At 36.6% G+C, this 13966-nt stretch overlaps 1 protein-coding gene across 2 annotated transcripts in view; it reads left to right on the top strand.

Moving 5' to 3' along the window:
* The window catches only part of DYNC2H1 (dynein cytoplasmic 2 heavy chain 1), a 140981-nt gene that overhangs the window by 97480 nt on the left and 29535 nt on the right, over positions 1 to 13966 (top strand). For both annotated transcript variants that reach the window (XM_005516220.3, XM_088051195.1), the window contains one exon: positions 8968 to 9084. In XM_005516220.3, coding sequence (XP_005516277.2) covers positions 8968 to 9084 — 117 coding nt within the window. The remainder of the gene's footprint in view (positions 1 to 8967; positions 9085 to 13966) is intronic.

Here is a 13966-nt window from a genome sequence, read left to right as displayed (position 1 = left end):
TGTCCCTGAGCCAGCAGTGTCCCCGTGGCTCAGAAGGCCAGAGAGATCCTGGGGTGCCTTAGGAAGGGCAGAGCCAGCAGGTCAGGGGAGGTGATCCTGCCCCTCTGGTCAGCCCTTGTGGGGCACATCTGGAGTGTTGTGTCCAGGTCTGGGCTCCTCAGGACAAGAGGGTTGAGGAGCTACTGGAGGGGGCTCAAGGGAGGACTTTGGTGACTGGGGGACTTGGAGCATCTCTCTTACAAGGAGAAAGTTAGGTCTGTTTCACCTGGAGAAGGGACAACTGAGGGATTTTATCTATGCTTACAGGTATCTTAAGGGTCCTTAAGATGGGGCCAAACTGTCTTCAGTGGTGCCCAGTGACAGACAGGGGGCTGTGGGCACAAACTGAATCACAGGATATTCCATCTGAGGAAAAAACTTCCTAAAAATAATGGTGACAGAAAACTGGAACAGGTTGCCAGAGAGGATGTGGTTGAATATCTCCTCTTCTGGAGATACTGAAAACCTGTCTGGAGGTGATGCTGTGTGGCCTGCTGTGGGTGAACCTGCTTTGGCAGGGGGTGGGTTGGATTAGATGATCTCTACAGGTCCCTTCCAATCCCAACCATTCTGTATTCTGTGATTCATACCATGACATTTCATACTCATCATGAATGGCAGCTGAATCATTTGAAAACTTGATAGATGGGATTGCTTAAAGAGAAGCAACAATTTCTTTAATGAAATCATCAGAAATCAAAAGGGATACCTAATCGAACCTTAGTGTAGCTACTAAATGCAGTATTTACTTAAAATATATACTCTTCTTCTTCTCTCCGTACTTGAAAATGAGAACTTCTGTAGGAAAAAAGTTACCTTTTTATAAGTATTTTTTATTATGTGATGGATGTTTCTGAAGTTAAAATTAATATTAAACTAATATTGAAGAACAGTGTAGAGCAATCTAGTAAAGTAGATGTGGTACAAACCAGGGTCAGGAAACATGAAGTGAATTTTTCCTCATTAAATGTAACTGCAGTGATCTCATTGACTTCAGTAAAATAGAAATTTGTCATTGGGTTGCTTTTCTTTTACTTAGTTTCTGATGTTCTCTTGTTTTCAGCAAGTCACTGACTGATTCTGTACCTCTTCCTACTATTCCTTGCATATCCTTTTACTTAGATTAAAAGTGCTCTTTGTCTTACTAAAACTGTGATCAGATGTATGGTTCTAGTGCTGCTTTTTGACTTGTTTCTGAGGGCAGCAGAGACAGAAGTGTAGGGGAGGGTGTATGGGGTCACTGGCAGCTCTTAAATTGCTGGATCATGCTTGAGTTTGTACACCAAATCTCTACAGTTGTTATGACCCAAGTCAGATAAAGATAAGTTAGGGTACATCCGACCAATACTGCAGTCATACACCTGACTGCAGTATTTCTACTGTATGTAGAATAGGTGGGCTGTGGTGTGTGGTTATTTTTTAAGGTGCAGCTGTAATGATGGCTGTAGCTTCTTGAGTGTTTGTCAACAGACACGATTTTCTCTTTCACAATCCAGCTCAACAAGACTCGGAGCATGAATTTTATATTTACTGTTCCTCCGTAATTCTAATTACACCACATAGAGTAATATGTGCATAATTATTTAAAAGTATTTTAAGTACTGAAAAGCAATTTGTATTATTCTGGAAAATCTTATGTTATTACTATAGATCCCAGCAAAAAAAATATTTTCTTAAAATAGTTTAGCAATTACATAACCTTTCAGTTGTTCAGAGCATTTACTTACTAGCATTTATTACATCCCACATGAAAAATACTTGACTAACAGTCTCTAATAGAAATTGATTTGTAATGTCAACCTGTGTTTATTACCATGCAACTGAGAGATCTGAATACTTAAAAGGAATTTTTGAAATGTGGGGAATATTTTGAGTGCACCTGTGGTGATGCATGAAAGAAATGTGCTGTGCCATTAATGGAGTGAAAGCCACAATACTGCGCTCTAACAAAAAGAGCTACAAAACATCTCTTTACCAATTTAGTGAATCAATGTAAAGTTTCAGATAACCTTATTAATTCTCATAGGACTGGTGCTGTGTATATGAAAATACACTGGTGGTGCTCTGCATATGAGAGGATGGTTCTCTTCTAAAAATAGGCTGCCATTTTCCAGTCTCCTTAAATTTTGTCAGGGTGAGTAATTAGTTAAGGTCAACCACCTCTTCTGGCATTCCTTTTAGCTTCATGGTCTTCAGGTAATGTGTATCCTGTGGACCTCTGTGAAGTAAAATTCTTAGTTATTCTTTAGGAGAAGGCTCAAGTAGGACTTGTGCTGTCCATCTACAGCACACTGCTGACTTCCTTCCTTCCTCCCTCCCCTGAACCCCTGCTCTACAGAGGACCTTCCTGCTGTCAAAGACATATGGTACATGATCTGCTTCTGTATAAAGGGAGATACGGGTGTGGTCAATTCTTTGCCACATTTCCTTAGTATTTGATTGAGAAGATGTGTCTCTGTAGAGTCCAGCCCTACTTCAGATCCTTAATGAGTGAAAGTGCAGCTTTGAGGTGGCCTTGATGGAACAAGAAAAGTGCAAACGTAGACCTGCACTGTCTCTTACCGATCCACATGCAGTAGGAATGATTTGCTTACACGTGCCATTAAACTACCTTCATCCTAACAGCATACATGGATCCTGTTCTTGAAGAGAAGGTAAGGGACACAGTCAGGGACTGAAAGTCAGAGAGGTTTCAATGCCAGCTCAGTCTTAGGCTACTTTCTCAGCAATGAGGGAACAGCAGCCAAGCTGTGAGAAGCAGTGTGGAAGCGCATAGTTCCACCAGAAAGGATGTCACACAGAAACCTTCCTCTTGTGACACAGTAAAGACACAGTTGCATTGCATTGGGTTAGTACTTTCACAGGTTTTACCAATGTAATTAAGCTATAGCTTCATATTTTAGTTTAAGCTGTAAAGTCTTATAAAACCAGAAATACCTCCTTAAGCAGCTGCATAAAGGGATATATTGTTTTATTCAGAGAAATGGAGCATAGAAGTGGTTTCTGTGCTAAGACTATCTCCTTTTAAAACTGGTAGATGGCAGTAGAGTATCTGCTTTGACATACGTAGATTTACTGAGGGGACTTTGCTAGATTTTTTGCACAAAAAAAAATTCTTTTTAATATGTTCCATAATCTTGAAAAAATACCAGTTATCTGACTAGCAAATCTTTCCAGCTTTGCATTCCTAGAACAGTAATCAAATTGAGTTCAGAAATGATTGATCTGGGTTTTTTTTTTAATTCACTGACAGAATTTAGCAAGATATTTTTGACTGTATTACTTCCCTCTTTTTCAAGTCTTAATACTGCATAATTTGTATAAAATTTGATTTGATTCTGAAATGAATATAAGACTTAGATGTAAGTCTGTTTTTATTATATATTGTATTTGTGAAGTAACATTTTTTGCAGTACTTGTGAATGACTGAAGGCAAGCCTTTTTCTTCATCTTGTGCATAAGTGAAATATGAAATAGTGAAATAGATTTTGTGTTCCTAGAAATCTGTCTTGTCTAAGTTTCAGAGAAGGAAAAGTTAAACTTTTGACATTTCCTCATTTTTATTTTTTCCGTTAATTTTAATTTTCAGGTAAAACATGATTTTTAGTAGCTCCATAGGCGGTTGCATGGGAACATTCATTGTCTTTATAGCTTTCCATTTTGTTCATTATCTCTCATAATTTCTCTAGATGCACGTGTTTTCTACTCTAATGTGCTAGTTAGTATCATAGCAGCATATGTCTGTAGATGCACACAAAAATATGCAGTAGATTAAAAAGCTGAGATGCACAAGTAATTTAATAACTAGATAAATAAATACAGACATTCTTAGTTTGGCCACCCCACCTTCCTTAATATATTCAATCTGTATTTTTCTGTGCTGATAACTCAGAAAAAAACATGCAGTGCATGAATTTTCCACTAAAAATAGAGAAAATACTTGGTAGCAGTTTCTGTAGGCTGTTCTTCAGTATTAGATGCATTGTTCATAAATAAATACCTCTATTGAAATCTTTGTATACATACTGTTATGATTAGTTAACCTTACTCAAAACAGAAAGATTCTACAAAGAATTGTGATTCTGAATAATCTTTTTGCCCCTCTTTAAACAGACCATTATGGGTGATTGCTTTTATATTTTTATTACCTCTTTTTCTGTCTATCTATCTATATCATATTTTTAATGAAGGTGCTCTTTTCCTCCTTAATGGTAGTCTTTTTTCACTCTTCTCATTATCCAGAATATTCAGATTTGCATTTGGTGTGAACTAGCACAACATATACGAGCTTTTAGTGTATAAAACAAAAAGAATACATTGCGATAAAAAAGGAGAACGTTCAAAGGTTAGGTATTATAAAAGTACTCTTATTTTGAGTGCCCTGTATTTTCCATCTATGATTAAATTTTCAGTTTCCTTAGTGCTGTAAGTACATACCTGGGTTAGAGTGCAAAAGATACGATTCCAGAGACCTGGATATATGCATCTGTGTTGGTCCCCTCTGTTCTCACTGTGTGCTCATAGAAACATCATGTTTAAGGCAAGCTTAATATAGAGTGATTATTGAAGTTGAATATAGGTTGGCCTGATGGTATTGTATGTATAGTACATTGAGAGAGACTGAATTCTTCTCAAACTTTGTAGCTAGGTTTCCAGGAAATTAAATTAATATCCTCATTCTAATTTCCGCAGCACAGTCCCATCTGTCTGAGGTACCTGTATAAGGAACTTAGTTTTCTTATGTACTCAATAAGAGAACCTTTCAAATGCAAGTTACCCCACTTAAGATCTGTCTGTTGATTATTTAGGGAGGTGAAGGTGATAATATTTTTGAGTAAGTTTTAAGTAAGCTTTAAATAAGTGCCTAAGGATAGGTCAGGGTGAATTTGTGCTTGCCTAGTGTGACTGTGTACAGTGCCCTCTTTCAACCCAAGAGTTATTTCATCTTCTTAAACACAGATTCCTAGTCATATTCCCTTTGTCATCTGAACCAAGGTCTCCTTTACTTCTAGGTACTTACCCAGTCTGTGTGTTCATTCCTGTCCTGTTGGTTTGGTTTTCATATGACCCCCCAAAAATGTATTCCTGATAATCCATTTTCTTTTATGTAGTTTTCCTTCCAACTCAAAACTGATTTCTCTTGCCTAGAGGTGAAAACACTTAGGTGGAGCAACTGCAAACATACCGCAATCCCTTGCATACTTCTGTGATATACTTGAAAATTCTAATAGGGTAATATATCCCACTCATGGTTTTATTCAGGTCCTTCCCAATCTTAACACATTCTTTGTCCCAGTCCATGAATTTGACTCTTATTTTTACAGGACATAAACCAAAACAAGGTCCATATTAGATATTGAAGGAAACCTTTTAATAATTATGGCAGTAAAGTAGCGGAAGAGGTCATTTAGAGAAGGTTGTTCAGGCTCTGTACTTGAGATTTTTCAAAACCAGATAAAGCCCTGAGCAACCTGGTCTGATTTTAAAACTCATCATGCTCCAACAGGAGATTAGACTAAAGGCCTCCTTAGGTTCTTTCCAGCGTTAACTTTTCTATGAACCTATTTTAAAAAATAAATTTCTCTTTTCATTTCCATAACATCCAGAAAGAGACTGATTTGAGAGTACAGAGTAAACATTTTCTCAAGCTTTAGCTGATTCAAAGTAGCATAGACTAGTCAATACTGTAAGGAACTTAAATGGGATTTCTGAGAATGAAATATGCCATTCAATATCAAGCTTGTAATCATATTTAAATAGTAACATATGTTACTATTTTACAATCTTTTATTCTTTCCTAAATTCAGACAGATGTTGTGCCATCAAATTTGTAGTCCATTAGAAAAGTTTGGGGTGTTGAAGCAGGTGAGGTTAACCTGAGTATTTTGACATTAATCAAATGTATTTTCATCTGTGTCTTGAATTTGAATGACTATTTTAGTTTAAAATTTTGAAAAAATAGTCAGGCTGAAAGAGCCACTAGTACAAAAAGTTTCAGCCCAACCCATTAATTAAAAAAAAAAAGTGAATTGAAAACTTTGCTGCCATGGAAACTTTAGGAGTAAATTATGCTACTATCATACCTGCTAAATCTGAGAAAATAAATGGGATGAACTGTAAAGAGTTAAAGATTTGCCATGAATGTTTGATGAAGGTCCTTGTATGTTACAGTACTCTAAAACACAGAGAGTTAAAACTTGATTTATTTTGATTCTGTACCATTAATTTAAGTGTTTAACTTTTGATAATGATAACTCAATATTTTTTAACTAATTTGATGAAATACACAAAGCAGAAACACATGTAGGCAAACAGAAGGAAAAAAAAATCCCATTTAAACTATATTGACAAATTTTATAATTAGGAAAAGTCAGCTAATCCCATGCGTAGAGTTAGAAAAATACTTGATCTTGCAGTCACTACTTCTCAAAATCATTTCAGCTGTAAGGAGATACATGTTTATACCTCTGAAGACGCTTTGAAAATGAATACCAGAGTTAATGTTTTCAATCCCCATATTCACAAAGCAATCATATAAACATTTTTCAGCTTTATAGTATGCACTATATGCAAGTTTATATGAAGTACTAGATACTGAATTACCAGTTAAAGTGTATTTGATATAAATGTTTTATTGCTTAGCAAATGATGGCAGGCAACTACCCAAAAACAAATTAAAAGATACAAAACTATAGCTAAAAGAATGATATCTGGAAGGCACAAATGTGTGTTTATTATCTGTATTGCTTGTCAGAACATTGGCATATGTGCAGAGTGAAAAGAGGAAGAATAGCAGGAATGATAAAGATAGTATGATCAAAACATTCATCAGAGAAATTAATTTTTCGCTAAATTAAACAAGAATCTTTTTTGATATACACAATAGCTGGGGCACACAAAGGATTATAAAAGTTTAAAATTAAGTTATGAGAATGAGAGAGTGAAATGTTATTTTATATAACAGAAGCTATAAAGAGCAGTAGCTCATCTTTTCATTTTAGCTACCAGAATACTGCCAGAAACCCTTTTAGGCCTTTGCATACACTGCTGTTTTTAAACCCAGATGAGATTTGGCTAACACAGCTGAGCAATGTCTTTCTACCCCTACTGGATAGTCCATCCTTATGGCCATCTTCTGTGGGAGATCTCACTGTGGTGTCCAGCTTCCTTGTGAGGGGAAGAGGAGGGGCAGGCACTGATCTCTGTGGTGAGCAGTGACAGGACCCAAGGGAGTGGCGTGAAGCTGTGTTAGGGGAAGTTTAGGCTGTATATTAGAAAAAGGTTCTTCACCCAGAGGGTATTTGGGCACTGGAACAGGCTCCCCAGGGAAGTGGTCACTGCACCAGCCTGACAGAGTTCAGAAAACAACCGGACAATGTTCTCAGGCACATGGTGTGACTCTTGGGGATGTTCTGTGCAGAGCCAGAAGTTGGACTTCAGTGATCCCTGTGGATCCCTTCCAACTCGTCATATTCTAGGATTTGAGGTCACTAGCTTCCTTTCTACCCGTGATAATCTTCTGTCATGATTGCTCTTTGACTTGCTTATCATGCTTGTTTCCTCTGCATCAGAAAGCGATGGTTTGTGCTTTGAGAATTTTTTTCTTGAGGATTTACCAACTCTCTTGGCCCCTCTTTGCCCTCCAAAACATTGCCGTCTGCTTCCTGCTAAAATGATCTAGGCTGAAATCTACCCTCCTGAGTTCTGAGGTTGTGATTCTACTACTGGCCTTATGATCTCTCAGGATTTTAAATCACAGTCTCATGGTCAGTGCTTGATATAGAAGTTGAAATGATGGGTGGGGGTACTATCATCTTGTAGTGCTTGATAGTCCCTGTCAAGGCTGATAAATAAGAAGGAGAGGTTTGCTTCAGTGAAAGAAAATGGAAAACAAAAGAAAGCACTTCATCATTGCACATCTTTCAAGACTAGAAAAAAAGTCAAATCCCAGCAGAAACAACTTGACTTTCTTCCTCAGTCTGTGTTACAATTATATAGTCCAAATATTCTGAATGATTAATACACTTTTACTATGAAGCTTAATTCTTTATTATCAAGCAAAAGAGGAGAGAATTAGTAAGTTGTTCTCTAACAACTTGCAAAAAATACACTGTGAAAAATAAGTAAAATTTAACAAAAATGCCTCAGAAATACCAGGGTGTTTATATACCATTTAAGGGACAGACTGCAGTATCACTGAAGAATTTTAATTTCAGTGGCCTTTGTTCCAAATGTATGTATGTATGTATTTTATCAGTTGATTTGTGAACTTCTTAGGGTTGCTAACAATAAAAGGCAGTTGGACCTAATGAACTAGAAGCTCCTTTTCTTTCTGGAAGGTTTGCCATTATTTTTTTTTTTAATTTCTTGCTGTATTTTTTTAATAGTTATGCATTAAAATACGTTGAGATAGCATGAATATGTAAATAAGAGATCCTGGTCAGATCAGATTGAATTTCCTATAATTGTCTTGAGTTTTGGTCCCTGATTGTTATTGTATGTATTTAATAACATATTTTGGGAGTTTGTTTCCCATAAATTTTTCATTACAGATGAAGCCTAGTTAAGTGAAGAGCTTGAGCCTAGTTAAAGGCAGAGCTCGAGTTTTGTCTCTAAATTTTGTGGAAGAGAGGCTTTTTACCTAATTATGCACCTCATTAGTTTAAAAATTATAATTGAACAAAGACAATTACTCTGATAAGAAAATAGGGGTTTTTTTGTGGTTTAATATGAAAGAAGTTCAAATACAGTTTGTACCTGAATTTGGTTATTGTTTGTGTTTTGATCAGACCATGGCCAGTAATTAAGTATGCAGGAAAGGACAGTTCATAGATAAATTGAAGAGTATTTGCTAGTGTATGGCATTTTTGTACTAAAAGAAGTTTGTTTATCCTTCTTCAAGTGTGCATTTGTATTCTCATCACTCAGGTCATTTCACAGCTTCGGATCCTGAGTAGGTCAGCAACTGCTGGCTGCAAATTTGACAGAGAAATATGGTCTACAGAACTTTCTCCTGTTCTCAACCTATGGAAGAAACTTAATCAGGTAGGAATGTAGCTAATTTGAAAAGACAACTTTTTTTTCTGGTAACTACATTAAAAATGTAGTCTAAGGAATTATCTCGAGTATTGAAACATAAGAAGAAAAAAAAAACTAAATTAAATGCATTTCAGGTGGAAAATACAATGCTAAGTGCATAATTAGGTGTGAAGTCTGTATGATATATAACAGGCTATCACCTTTCTTCTCCATACGGAGGTGAGTCGACACAAAACATGAGACTGACTCCTTCATGTGTTTCCAAGAAAAATGCTAATGTACTTTTGATTTTTTTTAGTCTCTTCATTTATCTAATATTCAAAAGGCAATATTTAATGGTTTCAAACAGAATGAAGTTTTTTTCCTTTATAGTATTGAAATATGGTATTAGCTTTAAACTGAGATTAATGAAAATCCCCTCTGCAGTATCCCATATCACTCCCTTTATGCTCCTTTGTTGGTCTAGCTTGCTTCAGTTTGGTAGTGTTTTTTAAGTTATGTTATAAACCTTGGTTTTCAACCATTGAATTCTTATTCCAGGCACACATTTAGATGTGATGTGTGTGGATGAAGACACTACCCACACTTGGGAAGGATCACTCACACCTCATGATAGGTGCCCACTTGACATTGGGCCATTATTTTGTCTTTTCAGTGATCACGTAATAGATCAGAGATGTTGTGGCCTAAAATTATGTCTTGTGCACAGCAACAGTGTAATGGGAAAAACCTTTCCCTTACTCAAATAACCACATACAAAGAAGTGACATGAGGTACACATTAGAATTTACCACTGCATTTTGAGATATCTCATTAAATTCTCGTCTGTGCTAAGTGTATGATACAGTATGTTTGTGTGTCAGAATAGTCTTCTGGTACTAGATAACTTTATGTTGAAAGCTGTGGCCTCTGAAAATGGACTTTATGTTAACCAGGTGTGTGATCCTGGAAGAAAAAGTATATTTCATTGTGACACCATAATTTTTCTTTGAAAAAGCTCACATGAAACTATTACATATATGTACACATAAACAGTAACAAAAATAAACATTTTGATTCTAGGGTGTGGAAGATGGGTAAATGAGGCCAGTTTTAAACACTAAAACAAATCTGCACTACATTAATACTCATTAACAGCACACGTTGCTAATGTCTAGTTCTTTATAATTGTTTCTCATTAGCACTGCAAATTCAAAGTACATACCCTTTAAAACACGGGTCATAAATTAGCTGTGAGTATGCAGTACCATGAAGCTGAAGACACATAGCTGGTACTGGTGGCTGAGGTTCTTGGTAGTCACCTACGTGGAGGAAGTCAAGCTTTCCTGAGAGCTCTTTGACAAGGAAGGCTGGACCTGGTGAAGGCCTCTTCTTTCACCCCTACCGTTGCCCTCAAATCTGAGATCTCCTTTCGTATGAGTTTTTACCGCTTTACTTCAATTCCTGACCTACAGACTGTGTGACACTTAGGTGGGGTTGTTTTTCAGGCTGTAGAAGATACCTTTATGGTGTCACTTGGCTGTTTTTCTTTGCTGCATAATTGCCTCTTGCCTAAGAGCACAAGCGGCCTTGCCAGTTCTTAATTGTGCCCTTTTTCAGTGGCCATTACATGACCATAGGTTGTTGGTTTAGTTCTCAGGCCTCTCTTTTCAGACTGTGCTCATACTTTCAGGACCTTTGCTATTATCCCATGCTATCCCAAGCATCACATTGTAACAGGAGACACCTGGTACTGAACTCCACTTCACACAGCAAGCTCTGCTAACAAGCTGATAACACATCTAGAAGGCCAGTACTGGACCCTTGCACAGTAAACGTTAAGACCTGGTTAGCATGACCTATTCCTACTAAGAGCAATTTAATTTTTTACAGAATCACTGGGCACAAACATTTTCTGTATTGTTTGCAAGGCTCCTCTGCTGTGAGAGCAGGCTGAGAGATTTGGAGTTGTTTGCTGGGAGAGGAAAAGGCATTGGGGAGACCTTATTGTGACCTTCCAGTAAGAGAGCAGGAGAGGGGTATTTTACAAGTGCATGTAGGGACAGAGCAAAGGGAATGAATTCAAACTGAAAGAACGTAGGTCTAGGTTAGATATTAGGAAATTCTTTCCTGAGAGGGTGGTGAGACTGGCACAGGTTTCCCAGAGAACTCATGGATACTCCATCCTTTAACTACTCAAAACCAGGTTAAATGGGGCTTTGAGCAGCCTGGTCTATGGAAGGTATCCCTGCCTGTCCAGGAGGGTTGGAGCTAGGTTATCTTTAATGTCCCTTCCAATCCAAGCCATTTAAGGATTATGTATTATCTTGACGTTTCTTTGATTTTCTAAAGGTTTTATGCTATTAGCAGATAATGAAATTAATCTTTTGAATATATTCTTTAGAATGGGATGGCTTCTGACTTTTTATAGGGGTGGGGTTTTTTTGTGTGCGGGACATTTTCTTGAGTGTTTCAAAAACTTTAAATAATAATAGTCGTTATCAAAATTAGTTTTTATGGTCTGTTCAACCAGTAATTGTTTCAAGATTTGAAGTGCCGAGGCATCTTTAATATTTCACAGACATTACATACAGTTCTACATTCTCATTCTAGATTGATAGTTCAATGAAGGCATCATCTTTGCAGAATTTTTAAAGACCTGGAAATTGAAATGAAGATAGTTGAATTGCTGCTTAAGTTAACAATCATAAATTATTTTATTTATGCATGAATAGGCAGGGAATATGAAACTAAAACAGTTTCCCAGATATGAAGAAGTAAAATTAAAAAAAAGTATTCCTGAAGTCTGTAAAAAAAAAAATAAAATTATTCCAGAGGCAAAAAGACACTCAGAAGTTTGTTAATAGGTAGACAAAGATTAAGTTGTTTTAAACATTTTTATTCCCTTGTTGAGTATGTAAGTCAAGGATTAATTAAAAAAGGATTATCTTACAAATACCTTGAAAACATTTGTTTTACATCTATGTACTGACAGTTCTGAAATTCAACAAAATTTACCACTTGACATAGGTATGTCCTGTAAAATTTACATCTCAGTGATTGATCATTATCTCTTAGTGCAGAAAAATTTTTGTCTCTGCACTCTTGATGAAGCTCCAGCTAAACCTGATCCACACAGAATCACTAGAAGGAAGTTGTAAGCAAAAGTAGTGAGCAGTTCCCTGCAGCTGGGAGAAGGATGCTCCCATTTTCTGACCTCCTCTCTTGTTCAGGGAGTTTTGCTGCCTTCCAGGGTCTCCGCTGTTGGACACTGTGGAAAGAGTGCTGAGGCTTGTCTGGCACTCAGACTATGACCCCTTGGAGCTTTTCTACATAGACTCCAGTCAAGTGCCAGGGATAGTGTGGAGCATATGAAGCTCCAAGGGGTCAAATTCTTGGATGGAGACTAGATACAGGTCTTGGCAACCTGCTGTAGCTTTGAGTGCCTGACAGACCCCAGAGGTTCCTTCCAAACTCAGCTGTTTTGTGGTTCTGTGAATAGGAGTCATTTTTGTTCAGTTTTTGGAGCCTATCGCATTCTTTGTGGCCAAACAGCAAAAATGGCAGATACACTTTGGAAATTTCAGCTTTTTTCATTTTAGACATTTCAAAATGGGAAACAATTCTTACACATTAATACAGTAGGGAGAACTTACATGTTGTTACTTTTTCAGAAATATTTCTGGTAATTTGCAGGGCTTCATTTTTTCTCTCAGACCATACATACTGCAAAGTCCTGTTAAATGTTGCTACCAATTATTGAGATGTCCTGAAATTGTTGAACTGGGAAGTTTATTATTCCTTATCTATCTATAAGAATAGAATCATGGCAGCTTCCTTTCCTTCATCCACTGATTATTAGTCTAGCCAGACTTCAGACTCTGAAATTTTTAATTGAATTTTACTTTAAATTAAATAGATACTTAAAATGTGCTTCAAATCAGTGTGCATCTGTGTTGAAATTACACAGGCAAACCTCTTTTTATTGAGCTGTTCTGAACTAATACAGAATGTCTTGACATTTTCACCTATATTAGCCTCATTTGAAAACATACATGTTAATTCTTGCCATTGGAAACATCATTGTAATGAATACTGTTCTAAAACTGCTTTTACAGTGTTTTGCAGCATGATTTAATAACAGCTTGACACTTATCAAATTGATTAAACTCTCATGAACCTGCCATTTACTTAGAAAAAAACGCATACTCACATGCGTAGTATTAGCTTGCATGAAAGACTTGTTGATCTGTGAAATAAAGTCTGAATAAATTGTCAAATTTTGCACAAATTTTAAAAACCCTTACTGTGGAAGGGTGGCACATTTAATAAGTGTTTCATCATGTCCAAATGGCTCTCTCTGGTGAGGAAAGAGAAGAATCAGTGATATATTTTTGTTGTAAGGTGGTTTCATTTTCTGCCTTGTTTCAGAAAACCCCTAAATCAGGTCAATGAAAGTTAAAACACCCACCCATAAAAATTTCAGCAGCAACTCCTTCCAAGTTGTTCACTGAATGTAAGATTATAAATTGTGTTCCGTATCTTTTTATGTTTGTAAATTGTAATGTTTTCATAAAGTTGCGTAATACTGCAAAAACATTTTAGAAGTAGTTTTGAAAATTAATGAGTTGTTGCTCTTTTAACTAAATCATTATGGAATCATAGAATCACAGGATATCCTGGATTGGCATGGAACCACAAGGGTCGTTGAAGTCCAACTCCTGGCAGTGTACAGAACAGCCCCAAGAATCACACCATGTGCCTGGTACCTCATTAGCTTTAAAAAAACAACAGGGTCTTTTCCATGAAGGAAAATCAGTGAAACAGAAATATAGAGTCGTTTTTTATTTTATTTTCAACAATGAAAAGCATGTGAAAAACTGTGAGAGGCTTACATCTAAAAAAAATA

This window comes from Pseudopodoces humilis, chromosome 2, assembly GCF_049639895.1.
Source record: "Pseudopodoces humilis isolate 2021_Gansu_Grassland_sample_001 chromosome 2, ASM4963989v1, whole genome shotgun sequence".
Lineage (NCBI taxonomy): Eukaryota > Metazoa > Chordata > Aves > Passeriformes > Paridae > Pseudopodoces > Pseudopodoces humilis.
This window is presented reverse-complemented; position numbering and strand designations above follow the sequence as displayed.